The sequence below is a fragment of the Heptranchias perlo genome, chromosome 1, assembly GCF_035084215.1.
Source record: "Heptranchias perlo isolate sHepPer1 chromosome 1, sHepPer1.hap1, whole genome shotgun sequence".
NCBI lineage: Eukaryota > Metazoa > Chordata > Chondrichthyes > Hexanchiformes > Hexanchidae > Heptranchias > Heptranchias perlo.
In genome coordinates, this window is record NC_090325.1 from 51,997,518 (window position 1) to 52,021,095 (window position 23,578).

Sequence of the window (23,578 nt, forward strand, 5' to 3'; positions counted from 1 at the left end):
CATCTAGGAACTGCGCCCAATTTATTTTTCCCCATGTGAACTATTAATATGATTAAATACTGAAAATAGCAGCGTTACGCAAAGGATTCACTTTTTGCTTAAAAATAATCCTCAATGCATTTTAATAATTTTATGAACAAATACAGATTTTCTAAAACATGCATCATTTATTCAGATGTGCGCATAATTTTTTTTTAAACTTGCATTTATCTAGTATCTTATCACTTCATCTTGGAACATCTCAAAACACATCATGTACACTAAATGACACTGAAATGCAATAACTGATAGGTAGAACATGGAAGCCATGGCAAGATTCCAGAAAGAGCAATGAGATGATTGGCCAGTTAATCTAATTTCTGCATATTGGCGATGTAAGATTATTGCTCTGGAAACCAGGAGAACTCTATACTCTTCTTCAAATAGTGCCATGGAATCTTTAATATATACTTAAACTATCTGAAAAGGCATATGCATCTTTGGTTTAACGCCTCATCCGAAACATGGCACCATTGATGTGCTGTGATGTTACAGAGGTGGAAGTAGTTTTGTGCTGGAGAGGATATAGGGTCAGAAATTCAACTTAGGGTCAAACAGGATGCTGAGGTTGCGAACTGTCTGGTTCAGCCTGGATCAAATGGCTAAGAGATGGATGTAATCAGTGGCAAGGCCGAAGAACTGTTTATATTATGATGGAAAATACGAGCTGTATTTTTGTAATGGCGGATGTACAGGATAAGGTGGAATTCTTACCGTGCAATTTTTCTGTGACACTATTATCCAGCAAGCTTTCTTTCAGGAGAACAGCTGATCGCCTGTAGGTATCGGACGCATACAGCAGCAGCAAGTGTAAATGTTTATGCAGCAAATCTACACTTAACTGATCCTAAAACAAAGAATATTGCGATCAACCCATTCATAAAATGTTTGGTTGCCAATACCTAGTCAGAAATTACCAAAATAATTATTTCCCCCTTCCCCCTCTTACTTACCAGTCATCCTACAAACTTCTGTTAAAGCAAAGTTTGGCATAACCTGATCATTGCTTCCTGATTTATCTCATCTCTTTTATTCTATTAAACTTTGGATGTTCTGCACTATGGGCCCTGACCGTTAACCCTCATTTCTAAACAAAAAATTTAATTCGAGAGTACCAGTCTCCCTCTAATTAGCAAAAAATGTTCATGTGTGGACCTAGACATCATCAGCAGGCTATTGAATTGGAGCAGCATTAAAACAGAGACGACTACTGTCCTCACCTGACATCTCCAAACACATACTTAACAGTGTTTGGGGGGGGGGGGGGGGAAAGAGAAAGTCATCACTGGATAACAATTAGAAGAAAAAAACCTAGTTGTTTTTAACCCTTGTGTAGGGCAGAGACACCGAGGCTAATTGTAGATTCCCCTCCTTACTCTTGACCTAGGTTAGGTCAGTTAAACCAGCACAGGGTTTGAACCTAGAAAGTTTTGTGTCTGCAGGGCTCAGTACCATACCAGACAGTGCACTGTCAGTCATCAAGGGAGTTTAATATTTAAAATGAAAACATTAGTTCATTTATAGCTATTATAGTATAGGAATCGTACCCAACAAAATTATTAATTCTGACATACTGGATATCCATACAGTTTCATAAAATGATTCTTGTAGCAGGAATATAGAAACAAAGAAAGCTGATCTCAAAACACATAGGTTTCTGGCATAAACTTTGGTGGGAGATTTAGGGAAACCTCGGAAAAAGTATGTAAAAGGCCATTTCTGCCGTTTCTCTGGAGTTTCTGCCGATCCCCTGCCTAAGTTATCCCTGCAGAAATGCCAGGCGATAACATCTGCTGCAAATTATGCCTCAATAAACTAGCAGTAATGTTGTGACAGCTTAATATTTCAGTGTGACAACTATGAAGTACTAATGACAGAGCACGCCAACAGTTGACACCAAGTTGAGAGCTAATTTTAATTTCTAGGGCTAAGATGACATCAAAATTCTGCTGACTTGCTTAACCCTCAATACCCTTGTCCCCCTCCCAAGTCTCCACTCTCACTATGCCCCTGCTACAACCACCGCCTTTGCAACCTCAAATCCGTGGGCAGCACTTCTCAATGCACCTGAAGACAGACTGGCCTGGCCATCCACTCGAAGATCTGGTTTGATGATTGCCTCTTGCTGCTTGTGGCCAAATTGTCTGATTACTCCAGGCTCATCCTGGAGAGCAAGGATGACTCCAAACACTTATTCACCACTAACCACCTCATTCTGCCTCCCTCCCCAACCTCTCCTGTTCTCATCCGCAACACAGAGTGTGAGGAAAGGTACTATAAAAGTGCAAGTTGTTACTGGTTTCATCTGAACCCTGAGATTGGACTATTGCATTGTATTTACTCCCATATATTCCATTACTATTCTTTTTTTTTAAGAAGAGCACGACTGATAAATCATGCTGTCTTCCACGGTAACATTACCTTAGTAGTAGAGTTTGAGTAACAGTGAGCCAGCAAATGTTTATGCAACGCAGAGAGCAGTTGACGGACATGGGAAGGTGGTCCACTTTCTGTATGGGTTGTATTACTTTGCTGTTTATCGCTGTTCTTCTCCAACTCACCAAAAGCACGCTCCTTTTGGAGACAGGCGATTAAGAAAATTAATTACGCTAACAGTTCAAAAGAAAATATCAACTACTTTCTTAAAAAGAAAACTCTTAAAAATCCTTACTGTGTAGAAACCAATGTTCCTTAAGAGAGTTTTCAAAAGGATTTCTGCTAAGTGAAAGTGGTCGATATTTCCTGAATTGGATGAGCCCTGATCTGAAGAGTAGCTTTGTGAGAAGCCTTCGGTTATGTCAGCAGGTGAGCTGTAACCTAGCAGGGATGCGATGTGTGACTGGTCTTGTAGACTCGTCAGAATGATATCCAACTGCATTCTCTATTTAAAAAAAATGACAGGTTGACTAAAATTTGCAATAAGGTTAATTTCACAGATATACCAATCCCCTTTTGGCTAAATAAGATCAGATGTCTATTGACACCATTGAGTTGGAGGTGAGGCAGGACTCACAGCAAACAGTCTATTTACTCAGCATTAGAGTTACACCCATAAGACTATGCCACTCTAATAAACACTACAGTAAAATACACATATTTAGTTTATTAGACATTTATTCCAAATTATTTTGTTAAGTAACATTTCAGACTTGCAAAATACTTTCAATTCTCAAAATATTAAAAATTATATTCTTGTGAATCAGTGAATGGTATTATCCAGGTTACTACCTCCAATTTCCTACACAGCAAGTTCCTAATCTCAGCTAGACCATCAAGGAAAGATGGCAAGTGGAAGAGAGAAAAATGTGTCACTTATTCCTTGCCTGTGCAACCCAATATTGCACTTGTACTACCCTGCCCTCTTACTTGGGAAATCATGCACAGCACTGAAAAAAATGTAACAGGAAGGAAATGTAAATATTAGGGAAAGGGACTAAAATAAAGCTTTATGCATTGTTCTAATTTTATTTGAACAATATCCAACAGAAACATAGGAAATACGAGCAGGAGTAGGCCATTTGGCCCTTCGAGCCTGCTCCGCCATTCAATATGATCATGGCTGATCCTTTATCTCACCACCACATTACCGCTCTCTCCCCATACCCCTTGGTGCCTTTCATGTCAAGAAATCTATCTATCTCCTCCTTAAATATATTCAGTGACTTGGCCTCCACAGCCTACTGTGATAGAGAATTCCACAGGTTTATCACCTTGAGTGAAGAAATTTCTCCTCATCTCAGTCCTAAATGTTCTACCCTGTATCCTGAGACTGTGACCCCTCGTTCTAGACCCTCCAGCCAGGGGAAACATCCTCCCTGCACCCAGTCTGTCCAGCACTGTCAGAATTTCATACGTTTCAATGAGATCCCCTCTCATTCTTCTAAACTCTAATGAATACAGGCCTAGTCGACCCAATCTTTCCTCATACGACAGTCCTGCCATCCCAGGAATCAGTCTGGTGAACCTTCGCTGCACTCCCTCTATGGCAAGTATATCCTTTCTTAGGTAAGGAGACCAAAACTGCACACAATACTCCAGGTGTGGTCTCATCAAGGCCCTGTATAACTGCAGTAAGAGATCCTTGCTCCTGTAGTCAAATCCTCTTGCAATGAAGGCCAACATACCTTTTGCCTTCCTAAATACTTGCTGCACCTGCATGTTTGCATTCAGTGACTGGTGTACAAGGACACCCAGGTCCCTTTGTACATCAACATTTCCCAATCTATCACCATTTAAATAATACTCTGCCTTTCTGTTTTTCCTTCTAAAGTGGATAACTTCACATTTATGCACATTATATTGCATCTGCCATGTATTTGCCCACTCACTCAACTTGTCTAAATCGTCTTGAAGCCTCTTTGCATCCTCCTCACATCTCATGATCCCACCTAGTTTTGTGTCGTCAATAAGCTTGGAAATATTACATTTGGTTCCCTCATCCAAATCATTGATATATATATATATATTGTGAATAGCTGGGGCCCAAGCACTGATCCCTGTGGTACTCCACTAGTCACTGCCTGCCACCCCGAAAAAGACCCATTTATTCCTACTCTCCGTTTCCTGTCTGTTAACCAATTTTCAATCCATGCCTGTATATTACCCCCAATCGCACGTGCTTTCATTTTGCACACTAACCTCTTGTGTGGGACCTTATCAAAGGCCTTCTGAAAATCCAAATACACCACATCCACTGGTGCTCCCTTATCCATTCCACCGGTTACATTCTCAAAAAACTCCAGTAGGTTTGTCAAACATGATTTCCCTTTCATAAATCCATGTTGACTTTGTCTAATCCCGCTGATATTTTCTAAGTGTCCTGTTATCACATCCTTTATAATAGATGCTAGCATTTTCCCTACGACTGACGTTAGGCTAACCGGTCTGTAGTTCCGTTTTCTCTCTCCCTCCTTTTTTAAATAGTGGGGTTACATTTGCCACCCTCCAATCTGCAGGAACTGTTCCATAATCTATAGAATTTAGGATGATAACAACCAATGCATCCACTATTTCCATGGCTACCTCTTAGTACTCTGGGATGCAGATTATCAGGCCCTGAGGATTTATCGGCTTTCAGTCCCATTAATTTCTCGAGCAATATTTTTTTTACCAATACTAATTTACTAAAAAATGTTTATAAATGTTACAAGATAGCAAACATATACCAAACTAAAGGGAACAAAAAGTGGTGAAAATTTTATATATACATACTTTGATGTTCAAGGCAACATTGGTGAGATTCAAAAAATAATAATAATTGCATAATCATTAGGTGTCTTGCAGAATGCCAATGCTTACTTGTCCTTTTGATAAGCTTTCCCATCTCTCTGGACCTTGAGGTAGTAGATTATGTAAAAGTTCAGTACGTTCCCTGAGTGGAGGCAATAGTAAGGATGCACCAACTGAAAGTGTTTCATTGACTGCCTGTGTGACACACAAATACAGCTTTTAATCAATCAGTGCATAATTCCCGATCTGTAGATCACAATCATGTTACTTAGAACAAAAAATAAAAATGATCTAATGGTTCATTTATTCATAAACACAATTTATTGTAAAGTCATAGCGTTCTTTGCCATACTACATTTCTCATAAAATTAGGTACAGGATCATAAAAAGAAAGTATCCCATACTTGCAAATCCCCAAAACTCTCAAATCACCCACTCCCTCAAATACCCATCCAATTCTCACTAAAGGTTTTCTACACTATCTTCTTCCAGTGCCTCCCTCTGTAGTCCATTACACAAATGCATCACCCACTGTATAAACTAGTTAAATCTAAACTGTTTGTGCACCTTCTCCTCTTTTAATCTTCAGCCGGTGTCCCTTGATTCGAGAGTTTCTGGCAATCTCCAACATATTATTGGGGTTCAATTTTTCTATTCCCAACAAATCCACATCTCTTTGTATTTGGTTTCCTCTTCCCTATTGTTTGAACTCTCCCCACCCACCACATGTTGATGTCACCTGGAAACTTGGACATATATTTTTCTGTCCCTAGCTCCAAATCACATATACACTACTAGCAACACTGATCCCTCTCGCACCTCGCCAATGATCCCTTCCCATGATTGTGAGTGGAGCTGCACCATCACCCTTTACTTTCTCTGGTTTTCAATTTCAAATTTAATCCACCTCAAACTTGCCTGCTGTTCCATTCCATACCTTCCTATCTTGTTGACTAATAGCTTATGCGCCACGACATTAAAAGCCTTGCTGAAATCTAAACGTGTGTACATCCTTTCCTTGAAAAGCTCCAATAAATGTTAAGCAAGACCTCCCTCCCATAAATCGATGCCGATTCCTTCTTGCCATACCTAGATGCTTCATTGTCTCTCATTCAGTATGCCTTCTAATACTTTACCCATAACAGATGTTAGGCATACCGGCCTATAGTCGCCTGGGTCACTCCTAGACACTATAGCCTCTAAGCTCCCTTCAAGTACAGTATCCCCACTGGGATCAGGATCATGGAATTAAACCTTTGTGCCAAAAGTGTGAAAGTCCTCTATTTGTCAACACAAACATCCAACCCTTCTGCTCTCCCCAAAATAGAATACCAGCAAAAATTACACCCGAGCATGTGCTGCCCAAAATAACTTTTAAAATGTACCACAAATTTGGTGCAGGCAACGTTATCACCAGTCCCCAGATCTCCCTGGGCCATTCGACTTCTGCAGCCGCGGGTGGGCAGGCAACATACTTCCAATGCCTTCTGACTTAGTTGCTAGGAGTTACACAAAAGCAACATGGACACAACTTTCCCTCCGATTTTTATTCTCTGGCACCCGTCCCCCAGCCACCTGACCTACACTTGGGATCTCTCCAGAAGTGCTGACTGCTTCAATGACATTAGGAAAATGAAACCTGTATCACCACTGCAGTACTCTTTGAGGACAGAGTGCACCAAACTGGTACAATGGAGAGCTCTTCTCCACGCTCAAGCCTTAAAACAAGCAACCTTGCAATGCAGAAATTAATGATTATGATGTAAAACGTGCCAATTTCCACAACTCTCAAAATTTATTGGAACAGACAATTATTATTCACAAAAAGATGGAGAACATTGTAGGGCAGCTGTTGATAATACCAGCACTGCCAGATTACCCCATTTACCTCTTCAATGGAATTTGGGACATCTGAATCTATTAGCCTAAAAAGCAAGTTCCTTAGCGGTCTACCCTGTTGTCCGAGGACAGCAGCTCCAGTTCCTCCAGCTTGAGCCAGGGAGAGATGAGTAGAAAGCAATTTCAAACAAAGGAACACAAAGTGATGGTGTTCTCTGTTAAAAAAACAAAAATACAGATATATTAGTGGGGCCTATATAGTTCCAAATCAGACTTTGAAACAGGAATTCTGGTGTTCAACCCATCAATATCTTGTCTTCAGCAACAAAACAATATCTATACAAAAGATATCCGAGATTATTTTCTTGATGGTATGACTTTCATAACATTCAACATTAAACTTTTGGGTACCTGAAATGGTCACCCTTATCCATTAGGCATTCTTAAAGCCTTCCTGTTTAATGAATCTACTCTAACCAAAATAGGCTGGAGCCTTATCTCCAGTTCAAAATAAGAGTATAGATAGGGGCTTGGGAAAGCAATAGAGCAGCCTGGTGCTACCAATGTGATTCTCCTTCTTGTACTATTTAGGAAAGGTGCCTCCAATTGGAAGTTCTTTTCCTGGAAGGAAACAGACTACAAACACAATGCAGGAAACAGTAATTACCGACACAATTGGAAAAACAATAATTTGAACTATATACATAACTAATTTTACCAAAGGGGAGAGAGTAGTGCTGACTGGATCAGTGATATACAAAGGATGGGTCCATTCAAAAACTGATGGCTGATGTATAAGATAGGAAATTCCACTTTCTTCTCAGTGTTGCATACAAGAAAATAATAAAGTCAGATTATCATAAAGAGGGATTACAAAAAGACTTAGTGCAGACTAAGAAGTTGGAATCCTGATTTAGTGTATGTGAATGCAGAAAGCATTCAAAACAAAATTAGAGATTTAGAAGCATTGATAACTATGGAGGGATATGATAGAGCTGCTCTAACAAAGACATGAATTAGGTTTGGACAGGACTGGGAACTTAATATTCCTGGTAATATCATTTTCAAAAGAGAGATAGGAAAAAAAAGGGGTAAAGTAACAGTATAAAAAAGAATTCTATCACAATGCCAGAACATTAGGATGTTCATGGGGATTGCAGTAAGACAGAATCCATATGGATAGAGTTAAGCATTAAGAGGAGAAATTCTACAGTTCTTACTTTTTAAAAAATTCGTTCATGGGACGTGGGCGTCGCTGGCAAGGCCAGCATTTATTGCCCATAAGGTGGTGGTGAGCCGGCTTCTTGAACCACTGCAGTCCATATGATGAAGGTTCTCCCACAGTGCTGTTAGGTAAGGAGTTCCAGGATTTTGACCCAGCGACGATGAAGGAACGGTGATATGTTTCCAAGTCGTGATGGTGCGTGACTCGGAGGGGAACGTGCAGGTGGTGTTGTTCCCATGTGCCTGCTGCCCTTGTCCTTCTAGGTGGTAGAGGTCGCGGGTTTGGGAGGTGCTGTCGAAGAAGCCTTGGCGAGTTGCTGCAGTGCATCTTGTGGATGGTACACACCGCAGCCACGGTGTGCCGGTGGCGAAGGGAGTGAATGTTTAGGGTGGTCGATCGGGTGCCAATCAGGTGGGCTGCTTTGTCCTGGATGGTGTCAAGCTTCTTGAGATGTTGGAGCTGCATTCATCCAGGCAAGTGGAGAGTATTCCATCACACTCCTGACTTGTGCTTGTAGATGGTGGAAAGGCTTTGGGGAGTCAGAAAATGAGTCACTCGCCACAGAATACCCAGCCTCTGACCTGCTCTTGTAGCCACAGTATTTATGTGGCTGGTCCAGTTAAGTTTCTGGTCAATGGTGAGCCCCAGGATGTTGATGGTGATGGTGGGGGTCCGGCAATGGTAATGCCGTTGAATGTCAAAGGGAGGTGGTTAGACTCTCTTGTTGGAGATGGTTATTGCCTGGCACTTGTCTGGCGCAAATGTTACTTGCCACTTATCAGTCCAAGCCTGGATGTTGTCCAGGTCTTACTGCATGCGGGCACGGACTGCTTCATTATTTGAGGGGTAGTGAATGGAACTGAACACTGTGCAATCATCAGCGAACATCCCCATTTCTGACCTTATGATGGAGGAAAGGTCATTGATGAAGCAGCTGAAGATGGTTGGGCCTAGGACACTGCCCTGAGGAACTCCTGCAGCATTGTCCTGAGGCTGAGACGACTGGCCTCGAATAGCCACTACCATCTTCCTTTGTGCTAGGTATGACTCCAGCCATTGGACAGTTTTCCCCCGATTCCTATTGACTTCAATTTTACTAGGGCTCCTTGGTGCCACACTCGGTCAAATGCTGCCATGATGTCAAGGGCAGTCACTCTCACCTCACCTCTTGAATTCAGCTCTTTTGTCCATGTTTGGACCAAGGCTGTAATGAGGTCTGGAGCCGAGTGGTTCTGCCAGAACCCAAACTGAGCATCCGTGAGCAGGTTATTGGTGAGTAAGTGCCGCTTGATAGCACTGTCGATGACACCTTCCATCACTTTGCTGATAATTGAGAGTAGACTGACGGGGCGGTAATTGGCTGGATTGGATTTGACCTGCTTTTTGTTGGCAGGACATACCTGGGCAATTTTCCACATTGTCGGGTAGATGCCAGTGTTGTAGCTGTACTGGAACAGTTTGGCTAGAGGTGCGGCTAGTTCTGGAGCACAAGTCTTCAGCACTACAGCCGGGATGTTGTCGGGGCCCAAACCCTTGCTGTATCCAGTGCACTCAGCCGTTTCTTGATATCATGTGGAGTGAATCGAATTGGCTGAAGACTGGCTTCTGTGATGGTGGAGATATCGGGAGGAGGCAGAGATGGATCATTCACTGGGCACTTCTGGCTGAAGATGGTTGCAAACGCTTCAGCCTTGTCCTTTGCACTTACGTGCACTTACTGTGCATTAAAGGCCATACAGATAAGATAGAGGAGATTTGAAGACAGTGCAGAAAAGAAATGGCAAGAACAAGGAAGCAATAATATTGGGTGATTTTTTAAATCAAAAAATAGTCTTGGATAAAAGTAATAAAAATAAAAATGCTTCCAAGACTGCTTCCTAGATCAATATGTTTACACAGTCCCAAAGATATACATCAAAAAATATTTGACATTACCTTTGAGAGAAGAAGGGTTGTGGCGGTACCTCACTGTTAATGCCATCACAGTACCTATCCAAAAATGTTCGCAGGTAACTAAAAGTACTTTCTTCCAGATCAACGCAGAAAGGCCTGTGCCAGGCTACCAGTTGCCTAAAGAAAGAGATAAGCAACAAAATATAAGTAATATTTACATAAAAGATAAACTGTTTGGCTTATTAAGGGATGACAATAAAGTAGAAATGTTCAAATGTTTTATTTATTAGAACATTGTTGACTCAAAATGAAACAGGCCTATACCACAAGTATTTAAGGATACTGTATAACCACCAGTTTAAAGCTATATTAACTGCAACCGTAAAACTTTCAGCAGTTATCAAAGTTACTCTGCTAGGTTGATCACAATTAAATAATTCCAGTATTTACTTGTGTCTCCACCTATGCCACTAACTGGAAAATGTGAGGAAACCTTAAATGACCAATAGTTATGTTGAACAACATTCTCTTATATGTAACTAAAAATTATTAAAACATCCTGCCAAAGCCTTCCACAACATTCAAAAGTATAGTTCAAACCATTCTATTATACAACTAATCAAAATACTGGTATCCTCAATTCCACTAAATCATTTATTACTAGAAGCTTTGAATGAGATTGAACTAGCGGGAAGGTGGTGAGGGGGAGAACTAAGAAAAGGACCCAAAAAAGGATCACTCATCACTTTCAATATCCGGAAAAATGGTGAAATAATTCAATGCTAGGTGGCACAGTGAGTTAGGCATTGGCCTCTCAGCTCTAGAAGCTGAATGGGATGAAAGTCTCGGATGAAAGTCTCGGATGAACGTTTCCTCTGGCTGCTGCTGCAAGGGGCAGTTCTAGTAAGCAAGGGCCTCTAAACTGTCCCTAATCTGGCACTAGTTGGACACAGGATGGCTGATGTGGATAATGGAAAAAAAATGTCACACTGGATCATTAGGTGTTGGAACAAAGTAGAGGAAGCTTTACTCTGCATCTGTCTGTGCTATTACTAAGTGAGTGGTCAATATTCATACCAGGTGCCCAAAACGTACCATTCCCCAGCACTAACATCCCTCACCTTAATGAGCACATTAATAAGAAAAAGCAAATAACCAGAACACATTTCCAAATGTTATACTGAGCTTGGGCTTTACTATGCACTGCTAAGACCAACTTGGAGTATTGTATTCTACTCTGGTCACCACAGCACAAAAATCACGTACAAGCACTGAATAGGGTGCAGAGAAAAGCAACAAGACTGATCCCAAGTATGAGCAAAATCTACAATGGGCATTCAAAATTATGCTGCATGAAAGAGAGAGTTGGGTACTATATTGATGAGCTTCAATAGACCCTTTCTCCTCCTTGACTTTTCTTACTTAATATTTAGTATTGCAAATTCTAAAATGAATTATACGTGTGCTTTTAGAATTCTAAACACATTTTGAAAGCGGCAAAGAATTGTGTCCAATTGATTTATTATTTTATAGTCTATACAACTGTAAAGTTACTTCATTACCTATCAGTTGGTGCAGCTGTCCAAGCCAGGCTGTGAGAAGTTCCTGCAGTGATTTGCTGTATAGGTATTCCCTCCAAACCAATTACTTTCTTTGGTTTAGCAATTGGGGTTGATGTGTGTCCCTGTCCACACTGACCCATTGCGTTATTACCCCAAGCATAAACTTCATTATCTATTAGAATAAGTACAATGAGAAATTCTGTTACACGCTTCAGTTACAGATGGCACAAGAAAGGTCACCTTAAATGATCTCCAAAAAGGAACATCTCAAAGTTTGAATACATCTTAGTTTACAGAATGTGATAGTTAACTGGATACCAAGACTAAGGCCCCGATATTTTCGGGAAGGGGCGGGGGATAGCTATAACGGAGGGGAATCCTGGAAATCCCGGGGTCGCCGAATTTAACAGCAGGGTCTCATCATCATTTTTTTCTTCCGTTTCCCGCCCGATAGCCGGCCACATCGACAGGCTGGCTGGCTGCCAGGCGGGAAAACCAACGGCAGGAGGCTGCAGCCGGGGTCCTTTGGGGACAGTTCCTGGCAATCAGGATAGATTGGGGCTTGGTGGGTGGGGCAATCGCGGGGCAAGAAACTCGAGGATAGGGCTTGGTGGGGGTGGGGGTTTGTTGCCGACCGCAGCAGCAAGGAAAGGCCGCGATCGGCAGAGGGGAGGACGAAGGTTTGCTTGAGGGGCCGAGGGGAACACTCCTGCTCCACCTGGCCCACAAGGTGTGCTCTAAAAAAGCACTTATCTTCTGGAGCCAGCTGCTCCCGCCTCCCTTTCACTGCCATGTTTCCTGAGCCCAGGGAAACCCATCCGGCAGCAGTTAAATTTAAATCAGGCTCCCAACTGCACCCGCGGGAGCCTGATTCAAATATCATAATGAAGTGTCTGACCTCTTCAAGACAGGACACTCGCACAGCACGCAAACAGTCGCCGTAAAAATGGCGGCAGGTTGGGGACATTTCTCCAATTTTTAATTTTTAACCCACCCCCAACCATTGGGGGGGGGAGGGGCCTAAATATCAACCCTAGTATCTCACCTCTGCAGCCTGAATTCCTATCCAATACTCTGTTACCCATATCCTATTCCGCACCAAGTCCCAGTCGTTTAAGACCCCTGTCCTCATTGACCTATATTGGTCCCAGTCCTCCAATGCCTCTAATTAAAAATTCTCATACTTGTGTTTAAATCTCTCCATGGTCTCACCCCTTCTTACCGCTAAGCTCCTGCAACATTACCCCCACCAAAACATTTGACTTCATCCTCTTGTACATCCCACACCTTCGCTCCACCGTTTGGCAGATGTGCCTTCAGTCACCCAGGCCCCATTCTCTGGAATTCCCTCCTTAAACCCCTCTGCCCCACCAGTTCCCTCTCCTCCCTAAAACCCATCTCTTTGAGCAAGCTTTTGGTCACTCCCTCTCAATATCTTCTTTGGTTCGTTGTCCATTTTTTGATGCTTGTGAAGTGCTTTGGGACACTTTGTTATGTTAAAGGTACTATACAAATGCAAATTGCTGTTGTTGACTGACATGATGAAAACGTGTAATCTATTACGCTGCTATATGATTTTCCCTTCAGGATTTCATCTATTTCAGGCCAGACTGCTTATCTGCCAACTGAATGTGGCCCACTGATATTTAATTTGCAGATCTTCCTTTCCATTCTTTGTGACAGCACATGCCTTCTGATCACATTTATATTTTACATTTTGTTCTGCTCGATTGGACATATCTTGGGCCGAGGGACAATTTTTTTTTCTTGAGGGTAACAGACAGATTTCTGAGATTTGTGCGAGGGGCTGTCACAAAATTGTTAGGTGCGTTCCCATTGTAATCAAGAGTCACTTAATAGTCCCAAAGTGACAGTATCTTTGGAATCTTCAGACTACCCACCGTTTTTAATATATCACAGATTAGCAGTGATTTCCCATATGGCAACTTCGAGCCGGGAGAAAAAACAACTGGGGAGTGGTGTCTAACAGAAGCAAGGCTGAGGAAAGGGGGGGGGGGGGGGTGGTGTACGCATACATGATGAAAAAGTGACATCTTTTGGCAGCCTATTTACAGTCAGACATGTGCAAAGGTCTGGAAGTAGTGGACTGCCTGCTCTCTTGATCAGAGGAAGGATCCAAAAATGTGATAAAATAACTTTAAAATGGGAGAATAGAATGACTAAAGTTCTAACTTTATTACCTATATTAAAATCCATATATACAGTATTAACCACCACTGAACAGAAATTAGATATGCGCAACATTTCTTTGAATTGGAATTGTATACCATCCTTTTCCACTAGAAATTGATTTGGTTTGTATCCAACCATATTCTGTCCTAATGAAATCAGAAAGACAGTATTACACTGCAAATAAAAACATTATAAAGAGAGCTAAAGATAGGGAATGTGTTTTTTTTTTAAAAAGGGTGATGCCACAGGCAAGAGCGCATCTCTGGCTGCAGCCATTCCCCAATATCCTGGATACATAGAAATTACAACATGCAATCTCGTTCAGCCCAACCAGTGCATGTGGCGCTCATCCTCTACATGAGCAGTAGTCCCAATTCCATGTACCCACCCTGTTCCCATAGGCCTTTTTCTTCAACCACCTGTCTAAATATTCTCTGCTTCAACCACAAATTCCAGTAGTACATTCCACAGCGTCACAACCCTGTTTAAGTCATGTGACCTTCCAGTTTCATTGGCACTTATGCAATTAATGGCCAGGTTCAATGCTGGATCTAGAATTCAAATTTTTAATTGTGATATTAATCACTTATGCAATCCTTGTAGGAATATTTCTCAGAACTCTGGAATGTATTTGGTGCAACTGTGCCCTGATTTGCATCTCACCATGTGTTAGAGCCAGGCAATGGCTATCTCCACAAGAAATATCAATGATTTTGGTTGAATTCAGCTCCTCAACTAGTCGTGGTCGAAGAGCTGTAGTTTCTGAAGATCCACTTCCCAGGCAAGAGCCACAGCCCCAAGCGAATACCTGAAGCGAGAGAAAAAAATAATTTGGCATTGAGTTTATCTAGTAACTTGTAGTACAAAACCCTGAGTACAGACAATCCACATAATTTCTAACAAAACAAATCATTTAAAATATGCTAGATTTGAATTTTTACTTGCTTTCCATGTTAATTTAGCTTCTTAAAAATGCAATTACAACATTATAAGGGTATGAGCACTCGACAGTGCTACACAACAGGACATATAAAAATCAAGTTGCAGTACAATACCCCAAAGCAAAAAAAAATCACTGTAGTACTAAGAACTTCAACTTTGGCTTGGAAGTCATTTGACTCTCAGAGTGTCACTAAACACTCAGGCTGTATACTCATTCATAATACTTGACAGCCACACATGGTATTTTCCCCTTCCAGCCCTGGAAAGAGGCACTGGTTTTCAATGTGTTGGCATGGCCCAGTTGGCAGCATTGTTGCCTCAGTCAGAATGGGTTCAAGCAGCACCGCAGGACTTGACCACATAAGCTAGGCTGACATTGCAATAGTGAGATTTTCAACCGAGGCCTGGTCTGCCTGCTCCAGTGGCTCAAGTGGACTTTAAATACCCCATGTGCTATTCGAAGAGCGGGGGTTCTCCCAGAGACCTGGCCAATATTGCATCCCTCAACCAACAGCAAAAACAGATTAACTAGACATTCACCTTTACGCTGTGACTATTGCCAGGGACTAATGCATGCACACTCAGGCCCGGGCCGCGCATGCGCAGCTTGACGTATTTGCCGCGCATGCGCATCGTATGTCACCAACCGCGCATATGCATTGTAGGTCACCAAATGCCCTCGCTGCCTGTTCACTAAAAGTGCGAACCGGAGGATGAGCACTAAAAATTCAGCTGATGCAGGTATTCGTAAGGGGGGAGACCAGAAGCAGAGGGGGGGAAAGAGGGAGGGGGAAAAAAAGAGGGAAAGAGGGAGGGGAAAGAGGAGGGAGAAAGGAAAGGCAGGGGAAAGACCCTGGTTAGACCGCACCTGGAGTACTGTGAGCAGTTCGGGGTACCGCACCTTCGGAAGGACATATTGGCCTTGGAGGGAGTGCAGCGTAGGTTTACTAGAATGATACCCGGACTTCAAGGATTAAGTTACGAGGAGAGATTACACAAATTGTGGTTGTATTCTCTCGAGTTTTGAAGGTTAAGGGGTGATCTGATCGAAGTTTATAAGATATTAAGGGGAACAGATAGGGTGGATAGAGAGGAACTATTTCCACTGGTTGGGGATTCTCAGAGTAGGGGGCACAGTCTAAAAATTAGAGCCAGACCTATCAGGAGCGAGATTAGAAAATATTTCACACACAAAGGGTGGTAGAGGTTTGGAACTCTCTTCCGCAAATGGCAATTGATACTAGCTCAATTGCTAAATTTAAATGTGAGATAGATAGCTTTTTGGCAACCAAAGGTATTAAGGGATATGGGCCAAAGGCAGGTATATGGAGTTAGATCACTGATCAGCCATGATCTTATCAAATGGCGGAGCAGGCATGAGGGGCTGAATGGCCTACTCCTGTTCCTATGAGGGAAAAGGCAGGGGAAAAGGGGGAGGGGGCGGGGGAACGGGCAGGAAGCAGAAGGGGGGATCCCGGAGGATGTAGAGCTGGGGGGGGGGGGGGGGGGGGGTGGTGGTGGTGTGAGGAGAGGAGAGGGGAGAGAACATGGTACAGACGGGGCGATGGATCACGTTATCCTCCCCCTGCCCAGTTAGACCTGGAACACGCTCAAGCGGGAACAGCAGTGAGTTGATTTCTCGAAAAGTTCGGCGCATGTGCCGCAAGTGACATCATCAGATGCAGTGTCACTATTCACTTTGCAATGTAAAAAGTGCCCCGCCCCCACTTTCTACCTGAAAACAATCCATGGCTTACACATAATGCTCCATCAGTCACTGCAGCTCTCTCCCAGAGTGTTTAGTTTGACAGAGTGATTAGCGAAAGTGTGGGTACATCCGGTTTTCGATCGACCTGCGACCACCTCCTACGCATGTGATGGGCCACCCAATGATGTCACTCTCAGCACATGCTAAAAAGCTACAGCTCCACTAGTGATGTTACCCTCACCCTTTCTCGTTGAATAAAATGCACCTCACTAAACCAACCTTGCAGCGCAAATTATGTAAAATAGTTAATGCTGTGGATTTGTCAAATTCAGCCCCACAGAGAAACGGCTACAGCCCCCCGCATGGCAGGCAAACTCCCCTATGACTACTGTATTTCTACACTCCACCGTGCCCCCCTGTGCAGTCCTTTGCCCCCATGGTGCCATGCTCAGGACTGCACTCCTTTGAGGTTTTGTCACCCTCACTGGTATTCAATGCTGAATACCAGTTTGAGTGTGCCACACACCCAAAAGATTCCTGCACTGCCTGCCTCTCCTTATCCTTTCGGATGGCTACCCACTTGCTATCTTGAACTCTCTGGTGACTGCGGGGTGACCACCTCCTGGAACGTACGTCCAGGAAACCTTCAGCCTCCCTTATGCTCTGCAGTGACTCCTGCCGCCCCTCAAGCTCAGAAACCCTCAGCTTGAGCTCGAGCAACTGGAGGCATTTGCTGCACATGGCCCTCCTGGACACGAAACATCCTGAAGTTACCACATGGTGCAGGAATTGCAGGCAATGGGTCTCAGCTGCCTGTCCATTATATTACCTTGGTGAGCATCTCACTTGTTCCACCCCCTCACCTCTCCTTTAAAATCCTCGTTCTCTACCGCCCACCCAAGTACCATGCCAAGTTTCTCATCGAAATGTCTTCACTGCTTTCCTCCCTCAGCTTCTGCACCAAGCGACTTCTCATCTTCAGTGACTTCAAACTCCATCTCAACTCATCATGCTCTCTCTCCTCTGAGTTCACTGTCCTCCTATCCTCCCCTAATCGCTCCCTCCATATAAACTCCCCTACCCATATTCACGGCCACACCCTCGATCTTACCATCTCATGTGGCCTCTCTACTCCAATCGTGTCAATCGCGGGTAAGGCCATCTCTGGTCACTTCCTTGTATCCCTCTCTACCCACATCCTTCTTCACCCTCGCCCCTTCCAAGCCAATTTCCTTCTGTGTCCGCCCCTGGAAAAAACTCTCCCCAAGTCACTTACAATGGCACTTTCAAATTCCCAACTTCCAAATGACCCTCCATTCACCATGACATTCCTGCAGCTACTGATCTGCTCAATCACACCCTCACCTCCAACTGTGATGCCCGTGTCCCCATTAAATCCATTACTCTCTCGCACCCTGGTTGTTCCCCCTGGTATGGCCCTCATCTCCACTCCCTTAAGTCCAAAGGATGAACGACTTGAATGTTTATGGCAGTCAACTGATTTAGTCATTCATCGCCAGATCTGGCTGGACCACATAAAGCACTATCGGGTCCTGTTCTCCTCTGCCAAAACTGCTCACTATTCCAGGATCATCCTGGAATGCAAAGATAACCCCCCCCCCCCTCTTCTCTTCTCCACTACAAACCTGCTTCGTAAACCCCTCTCCCCTGCCCACTCAACCCTCACCTCCAACAACAAATGCGAGGAGCCCATGGACATCTTTGTCACTAAGATTCCGTTCAGCTGCCTCTGCCGCTTCCCTCCCTTCCCCTAGCCCACCAAGCCAAACTTCCCCTACAGTTCCCCCCCTGCCCTAACCCTGATACTGCATCTTTCTCTAGTTTGTATTCTATCTCCCCTCATGCCTTCTCCGAACTCATCTTGACCATGAGACCCACCTCCTGCTCCCTCGACCCTAGTCCACCAAACTGCTGACCACCCAACTTCCCTTCCTGGCCCCCATGTCAGCTGATATTTTTTTTAAAAAAACGGTTCCCTCTCCTCAGGTACTGTCTCCCTCCCCTTCTGCCATCATCACCCCCCTCCTCAAAAAAAACGCACCCTTGATCCCTCTGTCCTTGCAAACTACCACCCCATCTCCAACCTCCCTTTCCTCGCCAAAGTTCTTGAACGTGTTGTCGCCTCCCAAATCCGTGCCCAACTTTCCCGCAACTCCATGTCTGAATCCCTCCGATCAGGTTTCCTCCCCTGCCACAGTAACTGAAACGGCCCTTATCAAAGTCACAAAGGACTTCCTAAGTGACTGTGACCATGGTAAACTATCCCTCCTCATCCCCCTCAACCTGTCTGCAGCCTTTAACACGGTCAACCACACCATCTTCTTCCAATGCCTCTCCGTCGTCCAGCTGGGTGGGACTGCGCTCGCCTGGTTCCATTCTTATCTATCCTGTCACAGTCACAGTCACCAGCAATGGCTTCTCTTCCCACTCCCGCAATGTTACCTCTGGAGTCCCCCAAGGATCTCTCCTTGGCCCCCTCCTATTTCTCAATTTCGTGCTGCCCCTCGACAACATCATCCTAAAACACAATTTCAGGTTCCACATGTACGCTGACGACATCCAGCTCTACCTCACCACCACCTCCCTCAGCTCCTCCACTGTCTGATTTGTCAGGCTGCTTGTCAGACATCCAGTACTGGATGAGCAAAAATTTCCTCCAACTAAATATTGGGAAGACCGAAGCCATTGTTTTCGGTCCCCGCCACAAACTCCGTTCCCTAACCACAGACTCCATCCCTCTCCCTGGCCACCGTCTGAGGCTGAACCAGACAGTTCACAACCTTGGTGTCCTATTTGACACAGATAAGCTTCCGACCACATATCACATATTCGCTCCATCACCAAGACCGCCTAATTCCACCTCCGTAACATCGCTTGACTCCGTCCCTACCTCAGCTCCTCTGCTGCTGAAACCCTCATCCACGCCTGTTACCACTAGACTTGACTACTGCAACGCTCTCCTGGACATCCTCCCATCTTCCACCCTCAATGTACTTCAGCTCATCCAAATCTCTGCTGCACATATTCTAACTCTCAGTAAGTCTTGTTCACCCATCACCCCTGCGCATACTGTCCTACATTGGCTCCCGGTCCACCAACATCTTAATTTTAAAATTTTCATCCTCATGTTGAAATCCCACCACGACCTTACACCTTCCTCTCGGAACTCGGGAGCATCGGCGCCGTGCATTCTTGGAACTCGAGAGCCTGCTGGCAATGACTGGATCAAATTACACATTCCAGACAAAGGGTTGGGCGAGTGCTCTCATCCCACTTCCTGTCGGTGGCAATCCCAAAATGTGCTACTGCCACCGTAGCGGTGGTTTTACCTTCAAATCTGGATTCAACTTTCCTAAATGAAAAAAGTTGCAAAAATGCACAGGCATTTGCATATTTCGATTTTAAAATTTTGTACTAAATTAAAATTTGGACATAGTAATTTTTCCCAGGGCCAGGGGGCAATCCCTTTCAAACTATAATATTTATGTAACAGATGATAAAAGATTCTCAATTTCGCATGACTATTGTACCATAGAATCATAGAAAATTTATGGCACAGAAGGAGGCCATTCGGCCCATCGTTTCTGTGCCGGCCAAAAACGAGCCATCCAGCCTAATCCCACTTTCCAGCACTTGGTCCGTAGCCTTGTAGGTTATGGCACTTCAGGTGCATATCCAGGTACTTTTTAAAATGAGTTGAGGGTTTCTGCCTCTACTACCTTTTCAGATAGTGTGTTCCGGACCCCCACCACCCTCTGGGTGAGAAAATGTTTCCTCAGCTCCCCTCTAATCCTTCTACCAATCTCTTTAAATCTATGCCCCCTGGTTATTGACCTCTCTGCTAAGGGAAATAGGTCCTTCCTATCCACTCTATCTAGGCCTCTCATAATTTTGTACGTCTCAGTTAAATCACCCCTCAACCTCCTCTGTTCCAAAGAAAACCATCCCAGCCTATCCAATCTTTTCTCATAGCTCAAATTCTCCAGTCCTGGCAACATCCTCGTAAATCTCCTCTGTACCCTCTCTGGTGCAATTACATCCTTCCTATGATGTGGTGACCAGAATTATATGCAGTACTCAAGCTGTGGCCGAACCAGTGTTTTATACAGTTCTAGCATAACCTCCCTGCTCTTATTTTCTATGCCTCGGCTAATAAAGGAAAGTCTCCTGTATGCCTTTTTAAACAACCTTATCTACCTGTCCTGCTGCCTTCAGGGATCTGTAGACATGCACTCCTAGGTCCCTCACTTCCTCTACACCTTTCAGTATCCTCCCATTTATTGTGTATTCCCTTGCCTTGTTTGCTCTCCCCAAATGCATTACCTCAAACTCCTCCAGATTGAATTCCATTTGCCACTTTTCTGCACACCTGACCAGTCTATTGATATCTTCCTGCAGTCTACAGCTTTCCTCCTCACTATCAACCAAACGGCCAATTTTTGTATCATCTGCAAACTTCTTAATCATGCCCCCTACATTTAAATCCAAATCATTAATACATATCACAAAAAGCAAGGGACCTAGAACTGAGCCCTGCGGAACCCCACTGGAAACAGCCTTCCAGTCACAAAAACACCCGACTATTACCCTTTGCTTCCTGCCGCTGAGCCAATTTTGGATCTAACTTGCCACTTTCCCTTGGATCCCATGGGCTTGTACTTTTGACCAGTCAGCCACGTGGGACCTTGTCAAAAATCTTGCTAAAACCCATGTAGACTACATCAAACGCACTACCCTCATTGAATTTTTTGAGGAGGTAACAAGGAGGGTCAATCAAGTTAGTCAGACACAACCTTCCTTTAACAAGTCCATGCTGATCGTCCTTGATTATTCCCTGCCTTTCTAAGTGACGGTTTATCCTGTCCCTCAGAATTGATTGCAATAATTTGCCCACCACCAAGGTCAGACTGACTGGCCTGTAATTACTCGGTCTATCCCTCTCTCCTTTTTTAAACAATGGTACAACATTAGCAGGCCTTCAATCCTCCCACACCACACCTGTATCCAAGGAGGATTGGAAAATAATGGTCAGAGCCTCCGCTATTTCCACCCTTGCTTCTTTTAACAGCCTCGGATACATTTCATCTGGGCCTGGTGATTTATCTACTTTCAAAGATGCTAATCCCCTTAATACTTCCTCTCTCACTATATTTATCCCATCCAATATTTCATACTCCTCCTCAACTACAATCTCTGCATCGTCCCCCTCTTTTGTGAAGACAGACGCAAAGTATTCATTAAGAACCAAACCAACATCTTCCGCCTCCACACATAGGTTACTTTTTTGGTCTTTAATAGGCCCTACTCTTTCCTTAGTTATCCTCTTGCTCTTTATATATTCATAAAACATCTTTGGGTTTTCCTTGATTTTATTTGCCAATATTTTTTCATGCCCTCTCTTTGCTTTCCTAATTTCCTTTTTAATTTCCCCCCCTGCACTTTCTATACTCATCTAGGCTTTCTGTAGTATTAAGTTCTCGGTTTCTGACATAAGCTTTCCTTTTTTGCCTTATTTTACCCTGTATGCTCCTTGACATTCAGGGGGCTCTAGATTTGGCAGCCCCACCCTTTTTCTTTGTGGGAATATGTTTACTCTGAACCCTTTGAATCCCTCCCACTGCTCTGACACTTATATATCTTCAAGTAGCTGTTTCCAAACCATTTTTGCTAAATCACTTCAGCTTAGTAAAATTGGCCTTTCCCCAATTGAGAACTTCAACTCCTGTTCTTTTTGTCCTTTTCCATAACTATGCTAAATCTAACTGAATTATGGACACTACCATCAAAATGCTCTCCCCCTGCTACTCCTTCCACCTGCCCAGCTTCATTTCCTAAAACTAAATCCAGAACTGCCCCCTGTCTTGTTGGGCTTGCTACGTACTGGCTAAAAAAGTTCTCCTGAATGCAATTTAAGAATTTTGTGCCTTCTATATCCTTCACACTGTTTGTATCCCAGTTAATATTAGGGTAGTTGAAATCCCCTACTATTACTGCCCTATTGTTTTTGCATTTCAGAAATTTGCCTGCATTTTTGCTCTTCTATCTTCCTCTGACTGTTTGGGGGTCTATCGTACCCCCTTATGTATCATATCATTATCAGACTGATAATATCTATGCAAATGTTACATTATCATTCATAAACTCAAATTTCTTTGATATCAACTTTCCTCTTCTGTTGGCTCTATCTGTGTTACTAGGATGATGGTGATTCTCCACAGATTTTACATATACGTCAATGTAGCAATCCACACCAAAATCAGTAGTGTCAGCGCCGTGCCTTGTCTGAACTCTGTAGCCTGCCTGACAATGACTAGATTAAATTACACATTTCAGACAAAGGGTTGGGTGAATATTGTCCTCCCACATCCTGTCGGTGGCAATACCAGAATGTGCTACTGCCACCATAGCAGTGGCAGTAGACATTAACATTGTATATATAAAATGTCTATGTAGCAATCCATACGAGTCTCAGAACAAATCTGCCAGACTCATCCCTTATCCATATCCAGCTGTCCCTTACCTGTCCAGCAGAAGTCAATGCAAGTGAAGACTGGCTTCCAGCACACACCTTCCTGATGTACAGTCCTTGCAAACATTCGATTACCTTTGGCCTGTACACTCTGTTAGTATCCCCATGACCAAGTTTACCTAAGATTACATGATTATTTCAATTAAGGTATGGATGAGGAAGTGAGAACCAACATAGCAGGACAATGGAATACTGAAATTTTTTGCAAATTTTAGTTGATGTTTTTTATTCATTTAAATCACTCCCACTATTATTTTTAGTTTATTACTACCACTGGGAGCTGGGCAGAGCAAGTTGTCCTACAGGTATCATGGTAAATACTGATGACAAGATACTCCATTAAATTAATTCATGATGATAGTTCACAGAGATTAAATTTGTGATATGAACACTGCAAG

At 43.5% G+C, this 23,578-nt stretch overlaps 1 protein-coding gene across 2 annotated transcripts in view; it reads right to left on the reverse strand.

Annotated features, from left to right (window-relative positions):
• The window catches only part of LOC137322062 (probable E3 ubiquitin-protein ligase HERC1), a 317,287-nt gene that overhangs the window by 254,843 nt on the left and 38,866 nt on the right, over positions 1-23,578 (reverse strand). For both annotated transcript variants that reach the window (XM_067985131.1, XM_067985126.1), the window contains exons 8-16: positions 23,172-23,299; positions 14,644-14,788; positions 11,788-11,959; positions 10,268-10,402; positions 7,157-7,322; positions 5,338-5,463; positions 2,711-2,920; positions 2,461-2,613; positions 754-886 (exon numbers count right to left, since the gene is read on the reverse strand). In XM_067985131.1, coding sequence (XP_067841232.1) covers positions 754-886; positions 2,461-2,613; positions 2,711-2,920; positions 5,338-5,463; positions 7,157-7,322; positions 10,268-10,402; positions 11,788-11,959; positions 14,644-14,788; positions 23,172-23,299 — 1,368 coding nt within the window. The remainder of the gene's footprint in view (positions 1-753; positions 887-2,460; positions 2,614-2,710; positions 2,921-5,337; positions 5,464-7,156; positions 7,323-10,267; positions 10,403-11,787; positions 11,960-14,643; positions 14,789-23,171; positions 23,300-23,578) is intronic.